Source organism: Pecten maximus, chromosome 11 (genome assembly GCF_902652985.1).
Source record: "Pecten maximus chromosome 11, xPecMax1.1, whole genome shotgun sequence".
Taxonomy (NCBI): domain Eukaryota; kingdom Metazoa; phylum Mollusca; class Bivalvia; order Pectinida; family Pectinidae; genus Pecten; species Pecten maximus.
Window position 1 is genome coordinate 14,966,901 of NC_047025.1, and position 22,991 is coordinate 14,989,891.

The 22,991-nt window shown below is 34.3% G+C and overlaps 2 protein-coding genes across 3 annotated transcripts; one reads left to right on the forward strand and one right to left on the reverse strand.

Annotated features, from left to right (window-relative positions):
- Positions 1 to 4,775: 4,775 nt before the first annotated feature.
- LOC117338461 lies at positions 4,776 to 5,948 on the forward strand. Its single transcript, XM_033899815.1, has one exon. It carries the CDS (start codon positions 4,776 to 4,778, stop codon positions 5,790 to 5,792), a length of 1,017 nt encoding a protein of 338 aa, XP_033755706.1. The 3' UTR covers positions 5,793 to 5,948.
- Positions 5,949 to 8,657: 2,709 nt separating this feature from the next.
- LOC117338118 lies at positions 8,658 to 13,883 on the reverse strand. 2 transcript variants are annotated; one of them, XM_033899321.1, is made up of 6 exons: positions 13,705 to 13,883; positions 12,252 to 12,612; positions 11,626 to 11,729; positions 11,258 to 11,335; positions 9,658 to 9,834; positions 8,658 to 8,953 (listed from the first exon to the last, which is right to left on the reverse strand). In XM_033899321.1, the coding sequence occupies exons 2-6, from the start codon at positions 12,407 to 12,409 to the stop codon at positions 8,865 to 8,867; spliced, it is 606 nt and encodes a 201-aa protein (XP_033755212.1). In that variant the 5' UTR covers positions 12,410 to 12,612; positions 13,705 to 13,883; the 3' UTR covers positions 8,658 to 8,864. The 2 variants fall into 2 exon arrangements, with proteins under 2 accessions (XP_033755212.1, XP_033755213.1); XM_033899322.1 differs by lacking the exon at positions 11,258 to 11,335 and having other exon boundaries at positions 13,705 to 13,882.
- Between the last annotated feature and the right edge of the window lie 9,108 nt (positions 13,884 to 22,991).

Below are 22,991 nucleotides of genomic sequence, written 5' to 3' on the forward strand. Positions count from 1 at the left end.
GCAATGCTCAAATTAACATAACAATAGATACACGTCACTAGCGTACGTTTGCAGTTTTCCACATACATTTTAAATCCCTACCTGTGGAATTTTACGCATAATGTCTATTTTTGTAATACAAGCAATATACAACGTAAACTTCAGCTTTTCAGCTTCCGTGTGTACGCATTGTGGTTAACTGAAGGGTGAGGATATACAACACCCAAAACAACAATCACCTTGTACGGAGTCAGGATATTTGGTTCATTGATGCCTAAAAGTCAGGGACGTATTTGACATCTTTATGCTACTTTTAACTAATATATCTATTAGATCGGAGGATATACACCATTGTCATCGCACAAATGTAAAATATTTAGCTAGGCCTAATAAGGAGCTGAAAAATAGTATTCATGATTATTGAAATCTTGGAATAGTGATCATGTCATTGTACGAAAAATAGTTTTATTCATCAATGGTAATTTGTTATATTTCATGCACTGGCATGATAACCAATAGTCCCTTTTCCTTTCCAGTTAGCAATGACGTCACTTAAACTGTTTTTTTTTTATTGATAATTACTGATACATATGTTATTAGAAAGGTATCATATACGTGTTGGCTAAATATAGGCAAAATGAGGTAATAAGAGATCGTTTTTATGAGTGAACGACTCACAAACACCATAATGTAATACCTATACAAAACGAAAATAGGAAAATCCCTTATTGGTTTATTGTCCGGGTGCATAGTATAAGGAAAACAGGACAAAGTAGACAATGGCATTGATACTGTAGCAGATGTCGGCTAACAGTAATGAGTAGAACAATAGTATTAAGGATTATTGGAATCTTGGAATAGTGAGTGTGATCATGTCAGAGTATGCTGTATCCTTGTCAGATAGCAATGACGTCACTTTAAATGTTTTCATTGATACTACTGACACATAAGTTATTACATAGGTTCGTGTACGTTTTGACTAAATATAGGTAAAATGAGACCGTTGGGGGATCCTTGTTATGAATGAACAACTACCATTATGTAATACATATACAAAACGAAAATAGGAAAATCCCACATTGGTTTATCGTCCAACAAACCATTTGAGAGTTAATGTGTACAGAAAGAAACAGGATCTACTGTAGTCTGTGTTTGATATAGAGGGATTACAAGTAAATACGGACATAAGGACAAACTAGAAAATGACATTTGTTTTGTAATAAGATATCACTTTGATACAGAAAACAGCACAAACTGGACAATGGTCTTGATACTGTAGCAGACTACGGCTAGCAGCCATACAAGAAAAACCAATGTAAATATTGTAACTTGATACATGGAAGCATAGATATGGAATCCAGGCGTCAACACGAGAACAAATATATGATGTTCCTGATACTTAAGATCTTTGATGTGGGATTGTACAACAACAAACGTCGTCCACAGTAATTGACACTTTACTACTGTGTGAAATACGACGTCTCCTGAAACAAATAAGGGTGATAAACAAGTTTTCTGGTACAACGAACGTTTCAAATTTCCTTTCGACCACCTCCACAGTTATGGAGAGTTAGATACTGTTTTACCGGATCTCGTAAGTAAAAATCAGAAAACCCGCTTGGGAATGTATACGATAGATATATATCTAACTGTAAAACATCTACATGTATTGCAGTGCTTTTGGTTTAAAATGAGAGTAAGGATGACATGCAAGTACTGGTTATTTATTAGAAAGGCATTATGCTATGTTAAGTTACTTTCGCGTCCCTTTACAAAGCAATAATTGTATCTTAAATGTAGGTCCTTTTCGCTAAAAAATAGTAGTAATAAAGAGTCCCAGTTAAATAATGTTAGGCTCATAGGTATCTTAATTAAAACTATTTTATCATGAAATTAAATAACATTTCTTTAAATTTTGAAATGATTAGATGATCAGATGTAATAACTTAGAAGGTGTGCTGACAATTTAAACCGGATGTGTAAATATCTAATTTTATATAAGATTTCTGTGTAACGAACATAATTGTGACTTATTCCATGGCACAAATTGACACTATCATATAACTTTGACATATTCCATGGCAAAAATTAACACTATCACATAATGATGACCTATTAATGGCGCAAATTGACACCATCACATAATTAGGGCCCAGTACGAAAGTGCGCTATAGTAATCACCGTGACAGTCCGTCTGTCTGTCCGTCCGTCTGTCAGTCTGTCCGTCAGCACTTTTATTTCCGTGCTATAGCTCGAGTTTCCTTTGTCATATCGTACTCAAACTTGATACAGTACTTTCTTATTGAAAGTATTTGTTTGGGACGCTTTTCTTTGTCAAAAGTCAAAGGTCAAGGTCACTGTTGCTGAATATAGAAAATCAGTTTCCATGCAATAACTCCATACAATGGTCTTTTATTAAAGTGCTTGCTTGCAATTGCATTTAAGCTTTGAAAGTTAAAGGACAAACTTACTCTAGAAAGTACTCCAAGTGTTCATGGGTATTAGCTCCATACTCTATTGTCAAAAATGAATTAGTTACTATGTGTTTTGTTGGCTTTTATGACAGAATGTACTTAAGGTTAATCAATAATTTATCAGTCTAACTGGTCATCAAGACTTTTGACTTAAAGGTTTTTTGTACTGTTCTTAAGGTGGAAAAAGTTACCAAAAAAAAGACAAGAAAAACTGAATTGACATACAATGGTGACAATATATAGAAAACATACTCTTTACATTAAGCTGATGTCATATAAATTTCAAATAGTGTGAAAACTCTGGAAATAATCATATAGATGTTGTACGAATGTCCTTTAAGTAAGCTATGGCGACCAACCAATGCATAAAAAGGCCCATTGTTGTGTACAAAAAACATCAGAAAAGTTTTTGACAAAATTCTTTTTCCCGTTGTATTTTTTTTTATAAAATATTTCAATCCTCAGGTAAGTCTTCCTTCTTGGTAAGAATGACATTTTTGATAAAGGAAATAATGATGGATATTCACAGGGAATAGAGGCATATACTTAACAATCAATGAGTCTTACGTCTAATAGAAATGTGACATATGTACTTAATATCTCATAATTGTATACATGACATTCCGTACTTGTGTGATGCACATTTTGTATGTGATATTCTGTTTGTGTGTAATGTATATGATATTCCCAATATAATTAAATTTAGACTTGAAATTTCCACTCCTCTACGATACTCTACGATACCCTGCAGTACAAGATATAATATATACGTATGTGTATGATATACAATATATTCCGTATGTGTATAATGAACTTATATGTTATAGTATATGATATTCTGTTTGTGTGCTATGTTCATCATATTCTGCTTGTGAATGATTTATATGATATTCTGTTTTTATGTTATGTATATTATAGTCCGCACATGTATGATGTACATTATATTCAGTATGTGTATGATGTATATTACATTCCGTATGTGTATGATGTATATGATATTCTGTACATGTATGATGTATATTACATTCCGTATGTGTGTGATGCATATGTCATTCTGTACATGTGTCATGTACATGAGATACATCAGATTGATATGTACACAATATTTCATAGAACTTATCAAAATTTGTCGGAATAAATTATTTTGACATCGCAAATGTTAAATAATCTACTTTAGTGTTTGTTTTAAAGATAATGATAAACATTTATAAATATAGATGAAGATTTTATAGCTATCACCAACAATTATTATGGACTCTTCGTATTGATATTGTTATTTCTATTTTATAATAGGGCTTTTGACATATCACTGAGATGTCCGTCCAGGGAGAGCTGTACGAAGATTCCTGGATTCTATATCGTGTCCTGGACAGGACGATGGGGAGCCGAGAAATGGTTGCCGTCAGGAGGAAGCTGACACTTGTACGTGAGCAATTAAGTAACTGTGATAAAACACAATCAGAAACAATTAACACAGGAAGTTCAGCAGAAGGAATTAAGATGAAGGGCTCGGACCAAGATCAAATGCTAATTCACAACTCTGTGGTAGTTATATGTCCTGACCAACAAAGCAGTATCACACCAGATATTGCTAATAAAACGGTATTTATTATGAGAGATACCGACAGCCGACCTGGCTATGTAAAATTGCAGCTGAAAGGACGGACGTGCACTTCAGACTTGTTTAATTCGATTGTACCTGTTGGAGATGTACACTTTATATCAAGTGAAATGTTTGCACGGTCGCTATCAGATCAAGTATGTGATGTATTCAGGACTACCGTAAACACTCGTGGAGCAGCTACTACTACGAGTAAAATAACTTATACAGAATCAGATATCGATTTAGTGCGTGTGTTCGTTTGTACTAGTTGGCCAAGCGAGAGCAACGAGTGGGTGAGCAGACCTCGATTGTATAACTGACCGGATAAATGTTTGAGAGATCAGATAGTACAAGGTGGTTGTCATCTTGTCCATGTAGGAGATAAAACGTCAGCCGACACGTTCCTACAATGGAGAATTTCATTCGCGACTGCGGAACGCAAACTCGTTCATTCTCTCAGTCATGTCCAGTTCCTAGTGTACTGTCTTCTCAAGTACCTTTTCAAACAGATATCTGGGAAGTTGAAACAAATATATGGGGATACAGATATTATCTCGTCATATATTATCAAAACAACTATACTCCATGCAATAGAAAACACACCTTTTTCTTTATGGGAAGAAAAGAATACAATTCTTTGTTTCATGCTGTGTTTAAATATTTTGGCCACGTGGGTGAGAGCAGGATATTGTCCTAATTACTTTATATACAAGAATAATATGTTCCTTGGGAAAGTTCATGGTCACAATCAACAAAAACTTCTCCGTTTACTTGTTAAACTCCGTGATATGACATGGCGTTGTCTATCAATAGGAACATTCTTCCAATCATCTATAGGAAAGTATATCCAGAGAGTGAAAAATGGGGCCTGGGAAATGGTACTGCCTACACCAGCACAATCAGAAAGAGAAACTGATTTCACAATATTCGTACGGTCCTTCGTTTTGTTTCGTGCAACTGATGTACTGCCCGCTTTGAAACTTCTGAGCAAATCAATGTCGGACATGGATGAATTAATAGCTTACTTCAATACAGTACATGCACTCTCTTTTAAAGGGATGGAGGCATTTGAGAAACAAGCTTCCCTCGGAGGAAACAAACAGAAGTATAAATCTCTTAGGAAATGTAAGAAGTTTATATCACCACTTGCCGTAACTTGTACAAGTCCAGGTCTACTGACGTTGGCAACCTATCACTACCAGACTGGGAATTACTTGAAAACACTGGAAATGTGTGGACACCTTATTTCCTCGTGGAAAATTTTCGTTGATTGTATGAGTGAAAAGGATCATGATAGATACGAACATCTCTACTGTGGGCATGGGTATAGTCTTCTACACAAATTTCAGCAAGCATGTGTATCATACATGTTTTTGACACAACCATATCCAAATTTCTGTCCAGTCCATTTACAACAAGAGCTAACGAACGTCAGTAGTATAAAACTGCTAATCCCACCACTCCCTTATGCCGTGTTCCTGACCTTCCTGTGTTACCATGAGCTTAACGATACAAGAAGACGTGACGCAGCACTGATCGAACTTCGGGCCATGAAGTATGATAAGAACCAGGGAGGAAGTAAATACTGGATTGTCCACAACCTCTTAGGAATCTGTTACGAAATGGTCGGTGACCTACGCAGTGCTCTCAGGGAATACAAGGACTCTCTGAGTGGTACAAGAGGTTATCAACATCAAAATCCTGCTATGGAGAGGATAGAACGACTGGAGCATTAACTATAACGACAAAACTTGATTTTCCATATTTTTTTTAGATACTAGGCACACGATCAACATCACTGAATCGTACTGCGTGTAATAATTCAACATGATGACCTTGTATCGTTGATTCGAAAAATATATTTTTAAAGCTTACAGTCCAAAATAAAAGAACTTCCGATTGAGGTTTAAAAATACGAAGTTTCAGTAATTAGAAATCTTTTCGGAGATGTACTCCTATGATTACATTAAGTCCCATTCATCGTATCTAAGGAAGTGCCGACATTTTAGTTTGTGCATGGCTTGGAGACGTATACCCGGAAGCGAACCCGTGCACACTATGTATTAATGTGAAAGAATAACAAAATAAATCCCCAGAGGGACAGAAGGAAATTAGGAGGGGGCAGATTGTAAGGAAGACTTAAGATAGAGGAACCAAGACGTGCTGAAGGAGGCGTACAGCATGTAAAGTGTTAAGAATTCGCACAGTATGGTTTGGAAATTATACGTGGTTCTGACAAATGAAAAAAGAGACATTAAGGGAATATGGTGTTGAAGATGAATTTCAATTTATTATTTCATGTTTCTTTCTTATTGTTTGAAGCTACGAGAAGTTGTTTAATATGTATATGATACTGATGATTCGGATAACTCCAAGTTTTGAACTTAACTTTAACACGGAGTTTGATGAGGACAAAAGACTTGAGCCCAGTGATTTGTTATATATGTGAAATATTATTGTAAGATAGCTAATGGGGTTGGCATGGATCTATCTCTACCAAGAAGATTTTTTCCAACTCTCCATCAGGTCTAAGCTGCTCTATCCCAATATAATTATGTAATAGCATTTATTATATGATCGGTATGTAGCACTATCACTCATTGGTCCTAATCAGATCACATGCCATCAATTATTTCCTTGGCCATACCCCCATGACATCACCGAGGAGTCAACATAATATTTCGTCAGGTCCGTTGAAACTATGTCATATATGCTGAAAGGTATTTTTAGCAGATGTTAATAAAACTTTCCATGGACCTGGCGAAACGTTATATTCAACTTCCGGTGATATGATGAGGTATTTTAGAGGAACTTTTATTTAGTTCTGTCTTTAAATAAGTACAATAACGTAACTGCAGACTTTAGTTTCGAAAAATCCATGGTTTTAGGGACCTGCCCTGAACAATATCCACCTCGGCCTTCGGCCTCGGGAAATCTTGTCAAGGTAAGGTCCGTAGAACAATGGAATATTCTCAACAAAAGTCTGGATTTGTAATGATGTTGTTCCATCTTGTTTGAGAAAGACAAAACCAAGCCGATTACAGCCTTTATCATTTGTATAGTTTATGTAGCTGTGCCGGTATGGTATCTGTATTCTTACATGTTTCGCCCTTGGATTTATTAGTTATAGCCAAACATTTCAGATCTTGATTTTGGATGTTTACGTGTCAAACTGTATGCTTTTTATACTATATTTGAGTCAATATCTTTTTCGATTAAGTCAAATTGATCTAAGTAAAATATGTTGTATAATTAATAAAATACTGCAATATATTTTATTTATGAAAGTCTGCAATGCAATTACTTTATGAAATACTGCAATGTAATTATGTTATGAAAAACTGCAATGTTATTACTTTATGAAAGCCATGCCACAACTACAAAGTAAGTACTTTATAAAAAAAAACTGCAATGTGTCTACTTTTAGAAAGATAACAATGTATTCTTCGTGAAATACTGCAATGCATTTACTTAATGAAAGAACACAATGTATGCTGTAGAGGTCAGTAAAATAATCACTATTACTGCCGGAGTTTCATTTAGATCCTAATTTCGGATTATTAAACGTCAATAGAAAGTACCGTTATGATTTGTCAAAATCCAAACTTTAATTATCGTTAGTAATGATATAAGCGATGATCATATACAAAGGTCTTTAGCGCCATCTTATTGTCTGGCGTCGAGTGTCCGGCGTCCAGTGGCCGTTAAGCGTCCGTCCGGCTGTCCTTAAACTTTATCGCTATTCCTCAGATAATTATTTAGGGATTTTTTCTCCAAATTCCACATATAGTTTCCCTTGGTCCACAGAGATATGAAAACAATATGCCGGCAGGCAGCCATGCTTTTTTGAATTTTGACAGTTGAAGTTTTTTTTTCGCTATTTCCCACAAAGGTCTTCATGTATCTTCCTCAGATTTATCGATTAAGAGAGAAAAGAGAAAAGTAGAGAAGGGATCTCAGTCTTACAGAAATCCAATCAAGATCATTCGATGGGGACTCAAAGAGCCCTCTTGCATGATATTTTTTTCATATTTGACTGTTGACACTGTAATGAATAATGGGTTTTTTTCATGACGTGTTTTAGCCCTATACGATGCCAATGTCATTTGGCAAGTGTTTAAACATTTCTGAAATAAACATCAAAATATTCTTTTGTTGAAGCATTTGTTTGTTTGTCCATTTGTATTTTCAAATACATATTAGGTCTAAAACGATATACTCAACGACGCAATTAATTTGTTTGGAACTGTTGAACTCGAATGATACGTATTCAGTTCATAAAATTCCCCAAAGAAATGAATAGCGCTGCCATTTACTCAAAACGTGTACAATTACTTCACTATAGAGGATTCATTCACACATTAATTAATGACCATGATATCTTGGACAAGTGTCAGTTTAAGGGTTGTTGGGTCAAGGTCAGGGGGACTATAAAAATTCATTGTCAGTGTGCTAGAGGCTTCATTTCTTCATGTATTTGCATCAAACTGAAGACAATTGCAAAGGACAACAATAGCTAGCAGCGGCCGGTAGGGGGACATTTATAGGTTTAGCAATATTCTGGAAGCTTGATACAAATAAAATAAAATACTTTGGATGCAAAAATAGTTTTATAGTTCGCCTGACAGTATCTTTGTAAGGCAATATCTTTGAGGAAACATATTTGTAATGTTTTTTTCTTAAAGAATAGGCAACAACGAACTCTCAGTTTATACTGTAGTACACCGACAGAAAATAGCGTGCTGCTGGTCATCTGTCCAAGTGTCCTCCAGGCGAAGTCCGGCTTTCTCCACAATATTCTGTAACTGTTACAGAGTATATTTACAGCTGTATCCTTCACCTTCATGTAAGTAAAGTCTTTCACCCTTTCCCATCACCAAATCGATCCCGAGTCCAGCTATAAGGTAACATTGTAAAGCAAATGTGGCCTTTAAACATTAACTATAGACAATATCGAATATGATTAAATGGAGGGGTAAATATAGCTTCTTGTTATAGATTAACATTTGGTGGTGTCCATTTTGGTTTTACTGAGTTCCCTTCTGGCAATCGACACTTTTAGCAATTAGCATCACTAACGAGTCATAGAAGGATGAAACAGCTGTAAGATACACTTCACATATTCACTTATTCATTTTTCGGTATTAACTGTACATGTGGTTAAATTCATCATTTGATCTTGCTTCCGAGAAGCATTTTTATTGCCTGGAAAAACATGTAATCATTTATAACGTGAAATATGACGACGTCGTTTGTAACGTCGCCTTTGATTGGCTCATACAGGAATTTAGTATAGAAAATTCAATTATAAGAACAATCTTTAATACATTTTCGAGCTTCATGGTTTTTCATGATAGTATTCATAGCTTCATAACGCAAGAAATATTCAAGTTAATCCTTATAAATATTTAAATATTCTTTTCTTTTGTGGGAATCTTTTATACAATCCATTGGAATGCGAATAGTCATCGTTTGTAATCGTATGTCCACTACCACTTAAAAGTTAAAGAGTTTCTTTATACGTTTACAGTTTCTTAAAAATATGTTTGTTAGAATATATTACCATACATTATCATTCATTATGGACAAAATCTTACTTACGTATCGGATATCGGATATCTTCCTTAGCCGTAATGTAGGTTCTCACGTAGCTCATGTAATGGGGATTGGTGTCGGATATGAAATCTACCTCAAACGTGAAATTTGTCAGGTCAATATGACTTCCTTGTTCTTTGTTTAGTCGTAAAAGACCATTTTGCATAAACTTTCTGCTCAGGCCTGTCAGAAAATACAAAAAAAATGTTTAACTTCGAAGAGTTTGATGTTTTATCTATTAAAATCAAAGTTTGAAATCAAAGTCAGATTAGCCTTTTTGATGCCCAATCTTTATTCGTGATTTGCATTGTTTTCATTTGTGTTTACCGTCCGCGCCCATTTGACCTTGACTTTAGGCCAAAGTCAATACTAGGAACAAACTTGGCAGCCCTTTATTCACCCATACTACAAACCAAATATCAGGCCTCTATGCCACGTGATTATTAAGTCGTATGAATGGACAGGTTGACGCGGGAGCGCTGCACCATGCCATATGCTCACTTGCACTTCGGGGAAGCGAGCTAATAATTGTAAAATAAATAATTATTGACTTTAACGTTTGATCATATTTAATTGGTCTAAATGAGCTTAGGTGTTGCTAAGATGTTAATTTGGTAAAGTACTATTTAACGTCGGGAGGTGAGTGTATGTATATGTGTTTTGAGAGGATATGTATTTTGTTTGTCTCCTTGTGATTGCACGGAATTGATACCGACTTTAAAGTGCTATACTACAGAGGTCATCCTAGAGGGTACACTCCATAGCGGTAAGCTTTAGAAACTGTAATTTAAGTGACCCTGGTATAACCCAAAGCCTTGTTAACAAGGACTAACACTCAACTGAAGACCAAAAGTGTTGAGGTAGACATAAGGATGAGGGGAAAGATAAACGCCTTAAGTAGTCACCTCCTACGATCAGCAGCAGTCATACGTTCTATCTGTATGACAGTGCTTGGACTGTAACCTTTCATCAATCAATATTTTGGATGCAACTGTACATTATGTTATTATGAAGCCTTATTTATTATGGGATATGAGAAATCGTGAAGGTTAAGCAAATGTTATATTAAATCGACAAAGGGAAATCCTAAGCTCTATATTTTATTTGGTTTTGCTCTCAATATTCCTAGCGTTGTGGTGAATCAGTTTGGTATAAATTATATATTGAAAATCGATGTCCGTTAACATTGTTATGTAATATTTAATACTGTCCACTTCTGTCAGGGATCCTCAGTCCTCGACCGTGGATGGGAAAATTTAAACACGCAAAGCAAAATCATAGGTGATCAGAAATTTGTGGGCGTGATATGATTGCAAACATGAATATTGCATGGCTAATGTGTTGACGATTTGAACTAGATGTCAGGGATAATCAGGCCTTGACCTTGATTTGCATGACGAGTGTCGTAAGTGAATACCTTGTACGTTTTCAATGGTCAACCTGCTAATGTACATTTTATTAATATTTTACTCTCATCTGTTGCATTGTATGTCGCTATTCTTAAAATCGGGGAAATAACGAGTCTTAAACCAAAATATCGGTCACAATCACCCAATTATTCCTTAGCATATCAACTATTGAGACATAGTTTCTATGACGTTCTTACCAGATTGGTCATTGTAAGCCTTTAAGAGAACATTTTTGTCTAGGGTGATGTCGGCATTAAACACAAGCCTGCATTTGTCTTTGAATTAACAAAAAATATGGCAGATTCAGCTATACAACTGTTTTCATTACTCACAAATGTTTGTTAAGCACATAATAAGAAAAAATAGGATTGACAGTTAGTAACAAGTGACTTAATATAGATGCAAACTTTATAATTTTTCATTGATAAATATCATTTATATTAATGTTATATCCAACAAGAATATGTTATGTTATCTGTTTCAAGCATTAGCTTTATACATAGAATAAGCCAGTAGTACATACGCACTTCTCCTTTTCGCATAACTGTGTGATATGTGAACGTACCTGTCATCATGGTAGAAAGTTTCCTGAGAGTATGGACCTGGTCATCATATGATAGGTTGAGCAGACCAGTGAACCATAGAATTAACTTGGTACCTTTAACCTTTCTGAAACAAATACATTTCATGCCAGCCGTTGCATTTATGTCGTTGGTATAAGAAGGTTTTTCAGAATATTGAATAAATTTCTGACTTGCAGTTCTATTTTTGGTCAATTTCAACATTTTGTATTACACGTAGGTAGAAACCAAAAGTCGGTGAATATTACAAGCAACATATGCTGCAGCTGCTCTCTCCTCTTCTTTAGAGCAAAGCAGTATATCAGTGAATATGACGGAACTCTTATAACGGTAAAATAAGGAATGTAAGAAACTGTGTAAGTTTCAATGATAAACAGATCTTAATAGAATAGATGTATCAGTTAAATGCTAAAGATGGTGTTCATTTTTCATATATTTGAAAATTGATTCCGTCGGAAACGAAAGGATTTTAGCTGACGGCTTATCAAAAGAGACGAATTTAGCTGCGTGAGTGGTTGTTCAATTATTTCAATACAAATATGTGTCTATGTGGCTTTTATGAAATATGATAATGCACAATTGTTTAATTCATATTATTGTCAAGACTTACTCAAGTTGCTCCATTCCTTGTTCGTGGTCCGCAAATATAGGTCGAATTATAAGTGACTCGCCGTATTCCTTGGACAATTCCGTCACTGCTCTTGACAGAAACTCAGTAAAACAGTATTTTAGATAAAAAATAAAATAAACAAAATCAAATAAAAACATAGCAGTATCACTTCTTCAGACAGAATGGTATTTATAATTTTGACCTATATGTTGATCCACATACCTTCAGAAATGTCCTCTGGATAGAAAAGTAATGTTTGCTGTCTTTTCAGCAGTTCATTGATCACATATCTAGTTTTAGAGCAGTTTCCACTTCCTACTTCAGCCAGAATTAGATTGTCAGGAACCTTTGGTACGATTTCCTTTAAAAGATAGTACACGTAAGCAAATTATTTTATTACTTTAAACATTTGTACAAATGGATTGATGAAGCAATGTATGCCGTATGGTACTGTCGTTTAAATCAGAATGTTCCATCTCTAAACAAAACATTCAGTAATATGTGTTCCCGATACTTAAGTCATAGATACAAGTGTTTCAACAACAACGGTTAAGTTTCATCAGAGGAAATTTAATTAATTAAGGTACTTTTGTTTTTCTAGCATCCATGATAGCACGCATTGTGTTGATTATGTGTTTATATCAAGGCAATTTGCTCTCGTGTAACAAATTCACATGACGATGTAATTTACTCTTTCCGGCATGTACAACAAAACAATAACATTTGCTTCATATGAAGCTCACACGGACCACATATATAACCATTCTTAAATGATTTCTTAAAACTGCGTTTTGACGAAAGAGCACCTAATATTTATATCGACTTTAAAAGCAAAAGTATATTCATGAGCTGTAGAGCAAAGACAATAGTTATTGATACCATAACAAATAATATAAATCTAAACCTAAGAATAACTCAGCATCCGTCATGTTAGTTGCTATCGGCACTGCTGTTCTCGGGTGCATTGTACCTTGTGTTACATAGCATAGATTTAATTTGGAGTTATTAACGCGATTTGGACGAACATATATAAGGCCCAGCATCTCCAATATCCCGGAACAGCACTGGCAGTCTCATTAAATCAATGTAAGTTTACAAACTTAGGTATGAGGTTTACTTGTCTCTTGATTCTTTATACACGTCGCCATTGTTAAGAAAGCCATCGCGTTTGATGACAGCCAGATCTTGATCAATTATCAGTGAGACAATATGTCATGTTTAATGCACAAATAAGATATCGTTTACTTTCTGTTTCGTTTTTGAACAAAACCATACTTTAGTGTGTACATCTTTTTGCAGATCTTGATCAATTATCAGTGAGACAATATGTCATGTTTAATGCACAAATAAGATATCGTTTACTTTCTGTTTCGTTTTTGAACAAAACCATACTTTAGTGTGTACATCTTTTTGCAGACCTCTTTATGGAAGTCTTAACTTGGGAATCACGTACCTGTACGTTTTGCTGTAAAACAGACATCTGGCTCCTTACTGAATAGGAATCTGGATTTTCCATTATTGATTTAAACTCCAATTGAGAACCAACATAATCGTAATTGTACCACATAGGGATATGCCGAGGATTCGATTTCAGACCATTCACCAACTTCTGCTTTATATCGTTTGCCATTATGTTGCTATAATATAAATAAACGAAAAATATCAAATGCAATATATGCCATACAACTTTTCCATATTCTGACTTGATAACGTATCGCCACAACAGGAACAGGTGGACCATACAAAAACTCCGGAATACAACATACAGTCATATGTTGTTGTAATTGTCCTCTCTTCTTACTTTCCTTTGAATAATGATCATTCAGGAGTTATAAATGATAATATAATATTCAGTAATAACAACTATTAATAATATATATAGATAATACCAATATTTTGACAATACAACATTTGAAAAGTACTCACCTATTCCTAGTGATAGTAAGGTGTACCGGCGTCGGTCCTGGTCCATATGGGTAAGGCACGTTACTGTATACTTCCTACATCTCACAATGGAAAAGTGTCGGTAATGAATCACTTGCTGCCACACTCCACTGCACACATCATCCCATTTCACCGCTACTCATGATCACATGACCATTAAAGGGTAGGTGTGTAGAACTTCTGTAACAAATGTTGTAAAAAAGGGGGAGATAATCAATAAATAGTCAATACAGTAGAAAAGATTAATATCTGTCATACTCGTGAAATTATATTAAACGGGAATCATTAATATCCTGTATATATATGTCAACACGCTACAAGGTTTTTAAAACCATAGCAAGTAAGACCATCTGTGGACTACGCTTGGGGAAATGACAGTGTATGCTTTCCAGCTGGGACATGCTCTAGGGTACAAAGCCGAGAAGGCACGTTCCACCTCGGTTTCTATTTATAGATTTAGGCAAATTTCGCTGGATACTGTTCGACCCTGTTTTAACTGTTACCACATAATATTATATATGTCAATATCTGAAAAGAACTGACACCTTAGAGAACAAAAGCTAAACATACAGTAATAATTCAAATAATTGCCTCATATAGCTGATTGTTTTCTTTTGTATGTGACGAGCATATATTGTTTCGCTTTAAAGTATTTTTTTCTAATTTTAAGAGTGAGGGGAAAACATTTTGGGTTTTTTTATTGATTTTGTGTGTGTGCGGTTATTTGCTTGTTTTTGTTTTTTGTTTTTTGTTTTTCGTTTTTTTGTTTTTGTTTTTTTTGTTTTTTTGTTTTTTATATATAGATCTTTCCCTTATTTCATCTGTAGGTTCATAATCCACAGCTAAGCTAAATTAAGTTCAAGGAAATAAGAACTGATCATATTATGATAATACATTATGTACTGGGACAGATATTTAAGAGGGATATTTAATGGGAAGAGGAGAGAAGAGTAGAGAATAGTCCACAACAATTATACGGTAGAGGACGCCAGGATCCCGGCAGGATTTCCTGTCCCCTGTCTTCTACACTCTGTATAGTTTTTATCAATTTGTTGCAATGAATGTGTTCATTAACTGTAGTTTCCATACCATTTGAATATATATATATATATATATATATATATATATATATATTCTAAAAAGCCTTATATTTGAATACGAATGTTAAACGGTATAAGGATCGACGATTATTTTAAGTTGGCAAAACGAAGTCCTAGCATATTTGTATCTAATTAATGGGTAAAGTCCCAGAATGCGTTGAGTCATGGACCGCGATGTACTCTGGGAGAGATCGAGATGGTTTAAGTATTACACGTGGTTGTAAATGTAATGTAAATTATTGTAAGCTAAATTTAGAACATGCTCGAACCAATGGAATCATTTGAAAAAAAAATAATTGAATGTTGATGTTGAGGTGTGTGAATGATTTATATCATGTTATGTAACGAATACTTTTATAATATCAAAAATGTTATTATTGTTCCAAACACAAATGCAACTGACATGAGCTCCTCCAGGTTAATTGCCTTCGCTGACCTACATTATGGTAACCTATGTCCATATAACAATTTATTTCCGCTGGAAACAAACAGATTCAGTATCTGTATATTATTCTCATTTCCTAGATATTGTCATTTTAATTTGATACAAGATAATCCTTAGGTATACAATAGACAAAACAGGAAACTTATGTTCAGTTTATATGTTTTAGCCCGAAAGTTATCACATATGAAAGCCATCTCGTGTTGAGGACATTAATTGTTTATGGAGTTGAACCCATGTTCTCTAAAACCTGCCAATCATTGTTTTAGAAAATTTGTACGTGCATATACATCTCTGATATGCATACATCACATAAATTCTTTCTGTGTAAAGTTTTTAATAGTATCTAAGAAGATCATTTTGGTATTTGTACTTGTGTGCGTCATACTAATGTAGGTCAGATCCAGGTTAAAAAATAATCTGTTAGGGGTGACAACATACCAAATGGGCATACCGTCAAGCATCGAGCACGTCTGAATTTGTATCGCACAAGACAATAGATAGTTTAATTGAGATCGTGACTGGTGATCATTATCATGTCAACAATGAAAAGTTTTCCCTGGTCGTCATCATCCTCGGCCCTAGGTGAAAATCGCACTATCGCTTATTTAGATAAGATATAGTGTGATTATCACCGGGGTCCGTAGATGCGGTACCTTCTGCTGTTTCACTTTTTCACCGTAATCTTGATTATAGGAACTAGTCGTGAAAAATTGAATCAACGTAAACATGTTAATACCGTAGGTCGGGATACAAGGATGTCAGTATCTAGAAATGGAAAACCTGCTGGTACAGTTTATAAGATATCGAGGCCTCGATTTCAAGCTCAATATACCTATAGGTGAAGCTGAATGACATCGTCATTTTCGCCTGATGAATAGTTGAAATAAGATCTTCTATACAATTCTTTGTTCACTGTTTCAACGCCTTTTTGTTTTGCTGGATTTTTTGGGTTTTTTTTGTGTTTTTTGTTTTTGTTTTTGTTTTTGTTGTTTTGCTTTTTGTGTGTGTGTGTGTGTGTAAAAAAAATTTTCAATACTTTTTATCACGTCACAGAACCGTTGCACCTTCAAATGGCAAAAATTAAAAATTGACTTTTTCATTAGTGAAAAACACTGTGAAAGGCTCATTTAGACTGCTATTGTAATTGCTTATAAAAATGAACTACAAAACTTTGTCTTCACGTTCTTCGTAAGTTGAAAATATTTAAAATATAAATGCAACTTTTCGCATTTAATTCTCAAAAGATAACATAAATAATCATTAATTCGTGGAGTATGGTTTACCTTCTAGTGCATATGTATTGTTCATCAGTTCTTCCCTAGATTAACAATTCACAATAAAAGTATAAAATCCTTTCTGATCCATCATTGTTTGTGGCTCCCGTTCAGTCAGTTACTTGTATCAATTGAAATATCAATCAAGATAAATAGATAATTAAACAAATCCGAATAAAGATCAAAATGTTTCGATGATAAATATGTACGTTCTGATGTAATATCAAATGGTTTTTACTATAAGTTGACTTTTAATTTAAATATCCTTATAGAACAAGATGTTTGGATAGTCAACGCTGAACACACTAAAAAAATCTCAAACAAAACATTTGGTTTGTTAATAATAACTCGCACGAAAGCAAAAGAACAAAAGTATATGTACAATGTATTATCATTCCGTCTTGACCAAGTGTATTTCTATTGAAACTTAACTTCAATGAAACATCTCAGATATTATCTAATATGTACATATCGGGTAATATAACATCAATGATACCGATAGCGGGAAGTAAAACTTGGCCTTGATATAAAGTAATGTCTGTGGCTGTAAATAAGGATACAATGATATCAGCGTCGATGGATTTTCCATCGTCAAACATTTAGATAAGAATATTCAATCGTTTATCAATTTTCTCCATTTCGTTTGATCACAGCGGAATGTTTACCCGATTGCCGGCCCCTCATGATACGGTTAATATCTACACTATCACGCTTGTCAATAATTTATGCATTTACGGACTATACGATAAATAAATATCTCGAATATTGCCTATTGCTAACGAACCGGTATCATACGATTTATTCCGACTTTGTAGTTCACAACCCTCTGGTTATACTCTTTACATTAAGCTGAGGTCATATGCATTTCAAATAGTGTGAAAAGTGTAGTGAAAAGTGTGGAAATCATTATATAGATTTAGTACGAATGTCCTCCGTTTAAGCGATGGTGACCCTACAATGCTTAAAAAGGCTTATTGCTGTGTACATCAAAATTAACATTCTTCTGGTACATTAATGAAAATTAACTTTCTCTCATTCACTTTGAACAGACGAATATAACTTCCTCCTCGTCTTCGACCCTCATGGCGAGTGACCTATAGTAATTGTTGACCTTCTATCTTTCATTCTAGCGTAGCACTTTTGTATTTGGAGATTATTTCCGAACTTCTCATAGATAGGGGTCGTTGTTACTAAAAATATAATAGGAAGTATACTGTCAAAATTCATCATCTAAGGTCCCTGACAGTAATATAGCTGTAACATAGTTTCCAAGAAAAGCTTTTGACATATTTCATTTTTACTCAGGTAAGTTTTCTTTTTTGGTAACAATGGAATTATTTGTTAAGGAAATAATTATGGGTATGCACAGGGAATATGAGGTATATACTTAGCAATCAACGAGTCCAACGTCTAATCGAAATGTAACATATGTACATAATATTTAATAATTGTCTACTAGTTTATAATGATCATTTGTTTTGGAAGATATTCAACTTATTCCGTACTAATGAGATGTACATGAATTTCCGTACTGGTGTGATGTATATGATATGCTGTACATGTATGAAGTACACGGTATTCTGTTTGTGTATGATGTATATGATATTCTGTTTTTGTGTGATGAATATGATATTCTATTTGTGTGCGATGTATATGATATTCTGTTTGTGTATGATGTGTATGATATTCTGTTAGTGTGTTATGTATATGATATTCTGTTTGTGTATGATGTATATGATATTCTGTTTGTGTGTGAAGTACACGATATTCCGTATGTGTATGATGTATTTGATATTCTGTTTGTCTGTGATGTGTATGATATTCTGTTTGTTTGTGATGTATATGATATTCTGTTAGTGTGTTATGTATATGACATTCTGTTTGTGTTTTATGTATATGCTATTCTGTTTGTGTGTGATGTATATTGACCTTTATAGAAAACAATGTATGTGGCTGTAAATAAGGAACACTGATATCAGTGTCGATGGATTGTCCTTCATCAAACATTTAGATAAGAATATTCAATCTTTTATTAATTTTTCTCCATTTCGTTTGATCACAGCGGAATGTTTACCAGATTGCCCGTACCTCATGATACGGTTAATATCTACACTATCACGGTTCTCAATAATTTATGCATTTACGGACTATACGATAAATAAATATCTCGAATATTGCCTATTGCTAACGAACCGGTATCATACGATTTATTCCGACTTTGTAGTTCACAACCCTCTGGTTTAAACCGCTTTACCAATTAACTTAACAATATTAATACCAAACACAAAGTAGCTACATGTAATTACAAATTGAAAAAAAAACAAGAGGAACGCTACCATGTGCGAAACTGAAAATTATACATGTTCTCAAAATTCATCCAATGTCAGTGAAGGTACTTACCGCAATACTTAGATTAACATCGGGGAATCAATAGATACACCTCACTAGCGTACGTTCGGAGTTTCCCATATACATTTTAGATACCTACCTGTCGATCTTTATGCACATTTTCTATTTTTGTAATACAAGCATTATACAATGGAAACTTCAGGTTTTCAGCTTTAAAACTTCCGTAGCTACACATTGTAGTTAACTGAAGGGTGATGATATATAACACCCAAGACAACAATCACCTTGTTCGGAGTCAGGATGTTTGGTTCATTGATGCTTTAAAGTCAGGGACGTATTTGACATAGGAAAATCCCACATTGGTTTATTGTCCGACAAACCAATTGAGAGTTAGTATGTACAGAAACAGGGTCTACTGTAGTCTGTGTTTGATATAGAAGGATTACAAGTAAAACAGACTGATACGGACAAAAGGACAAACTAGACAATGACATTTGTTTTGTAATCAGATATTATCACTTTGATACAGAAAGCAGGACAAACTGGACAATGGTCTTGATACTGTAGCAGACTACGGCTAGCAGCCATACAAGAAAATTCTCTCTAACTATTGTAACTTTATACATGGATATATAGTTATAGAATCCATACGTCAACATGAGAACAAATATCTGATGTTCCTAATATACAAGATTTGTGATGTGGGATTGTACAACAACAAGTTTGCTGGTACAGCGAACTTTTCAAATTTCCTTTCGACCACATCCACAGTGATGGAGAGTTAAATGCTGTATCACCGGATCCTCAACTATGAAATACGATCTTCCCGTGAGTACAAACCAGTAAACCCCGCTTGGGAATATATACAAGGATATATATCTAACGGTAAAAGAGCTAAATGTATTGCAGTGTTTTGGTTTCAAATGAGAGTAACGATTACATGCAAGTACTGGTTATTTATTAGAAAGGCGTTATGCTACGGTCAGTTACTTTCGCATCAATTTAAGATGCAATACTTGTATTATAAATGTGGGTCCTTTTCGCTAAATACAGCAGTAATACAGGATCCCAGTTAAATAACGTTAAGTACACAGGTATCTTTATTATAACTTGTATTTTTATCATTATGAAATTTAATAACCTATCTTTAAATTTTGAAATGATTAGATGATCAGCTGTAATAACTTAGAAGATGTGCTGACAATATAAACCAGATTTTTGTGTAAATATCTCATTTTATATAAGATCTCTGTGTAAAAACAATCGTGACCTATTCATGGCACAAATTAACACCATCAAATAATTGTGACTTATTCCAAGACACAACTGGACACTTTCATATAATTAGGGCCCAGCACGAAAGTGCGCTATAGTAATTACCGTGTCAGTCCGTCTGTCTGTCTGTCTGTCAGTCAGCACTTTTATTTACGTACAATAACTTGAGTTTCCTTGGACCTATCAATCTCAAACTTGATGCAGTGCTTTCTTATTAAAAGTACGTGTTTGGGATTGCTTTTCTATCTCACATGTCAAAGGTCAAGGTCACTGTTGCTATATATAGAAAAAAAGTTTCCATGCAATAACTATAGTTTTTTTTCAACCAAACTGGATACTTCATACAATGCTTCTTTCTTAATGTGTTTGCTTGCAATTGCTTTTCAGCTTTGCAGACGAAAGGTCAAGATCACACTCACGTTAGATGGAAATCAAGTGTTCACGGGTATTAGCTCCATATTCTACTGTAAAAATGTATAAATTACTATGTGTTTTGTTGCCTTTTATGGCAGAGTGTACTTAACGCTTGCCAGTAATCTGTCATTTTCCATCCAGACTTTCGACATTATGTTTTCCATGCTGTTCTTAAGGTGAAAAAAGTAACCAAAAGACAGAACAACCAAATTGATAAACAATGGTGACAATGGCTTGGCACCCTGTATAGAAGACATACTCTTTACATTAAGCTGAGGTCATATGCATTTCAAATAGTGTGAAAAGTGTAGTGAAAAGTGTGGAAATCATTATATAGATTTAGTACGAATGTCCTCCGTTTAAGCGATGGTGACCCTACAATGCTTAAAAAGGCTTATTGCTGTGTACATCAAAATTAACATTCTTCTGGTACATTAATGAAAATTAACTTTCTCTCATTCACTTTGAACAGGCGAATATATAACTACCTCCTCGCCTTAGACCCTCATGGCGAGTGACCTATAGTAATTGTTGACCTTCTATCTTTCATTCTAGCGTAGCACTTTTGTATTTGGAGATTATTTCAGAACTTCTCATAGATAGGGGTCGTTGTTACTAAAAATATAATAGGAAGTATACTGTCAAAATTCGTCATCTAAGGTCCCTGACAGTAATATAGCTGTAACATAGTTTCCAAGAAAAGCTTTTGACAAATTTCATTTTTACTGCTTTTTTTTCATAAAATGTTCCCACCTCAGGTAATTTTTCTTTTTTGGTATCAATGGAATTATTTGTTAAGGAAATAATTATGGGTATGCACAGGGAATATGAGGTATATACTTAGCAATCAACGAGTCCAACGTCTAATCGAAATGTAACATATGTACATAATATTTAATAATTGCATACAAGTTTTGTAATGATCATTTATTTTAGAAGATATGCAACGTATTCCATACTAATGAGATGTCGTGAATTTCCGTACTGGTGTGATGTATATGATATTCCGTATGTGTATGATGTATATGATATTCCGTATGTGTGCGATGTATATGATATTCCGTATGTGTGCGATGTATATGATATTCCGTATGTGTATGATGTATATGATATTCTGTTTGTGTGTGATGTATATGATATTCTGTTTGTGTGTGATGTATATGATATTCCGTATGTGTATGATGTATATGATATTCCGTATGTGTGCGATGTATATGATATTCCGTATGTGTATGATGTATATGATATTCCGTATGTGTATGATGTATATGATATTCTGTTTGTGTGTGATGTATATGATATTCCGTATGTGTATGATGTAAATGATATTCCGTATGTGTATGATGTACATGATATTCTGTTTGTGTGTGATGTATATGATATTCCGTATGTGTATGATGAATATGATATTCCGTATGTGTATAATGTATTTGACATTCTGTTTGTGTATGATGTATATGATATTATGTTTGATCTTTATATAAAGCAATGTCTGTGGCTGTAGATACGGATACAATGATATCAGCGTCGATGGTTTTTCCATCATCAAACATTTAGATAAGAATATTCAATCTTTTATTATTTTTCTCCATTTCGTTTGATTACAGCGGAATGTTTACCCGATTGCCCGTCCCTCATGATACGGTAAATATCTACACTATCACGCTTGTCAATAGATCAATAGATACACCTCACTAGCGTACGTTTGGAGTTTCCCACATACATTTTAAATACCTACCTGTCGATCTCTATGCACATTTTCTATTTTTGTAATACAAGCACTATAAAATGGAAACTTGAGGTTTTCAGCTTTAAAACTTCCGTAGCTACACATTGTAGTTAACTGAAGTGTGAGGATATGTAACATCGAAGACAATAATCACCTTGTTCGGAGTCAGGATGTTTGGATCATTATTGCCTTAAAGTCAGGGACGTATTT

What these genes read in the sequence shown, in the direction of transcription:
- LOC117338118 (XM_033899321.1), bottom strand. Translation starts at nt 12,409, where the DNA reads ATGTTTTTATTTGATTTTGTTTATTTTATTTTTTATCTAAAATACTGT. An exon ending in GGCTTACAATGACCAATCTG is followed by an intron (nt 9,835 to 11,257) that starts GTAAGAACGTCA and finishes ATTTTCTGACAG; the next exon opens with GCCTGAGCAGAAAGTTTATG. An exon ending in AGATATCCGATATCCGATAC is followed by an intron (nt 8,954 to 9,657) that starts GTAAGTAAGATT and finishes GTTACCTTATAG; the next exon opens with CTGGACTCGGGATCGATTTG.
- LOC117338461 (XM_033899815.1), top strand. Translation starts at nt 4,776, where the DNA reads ATGTTCCTTGGGAAAGTTCATGGTCACAATCAACAAAAACTTCTCCGT.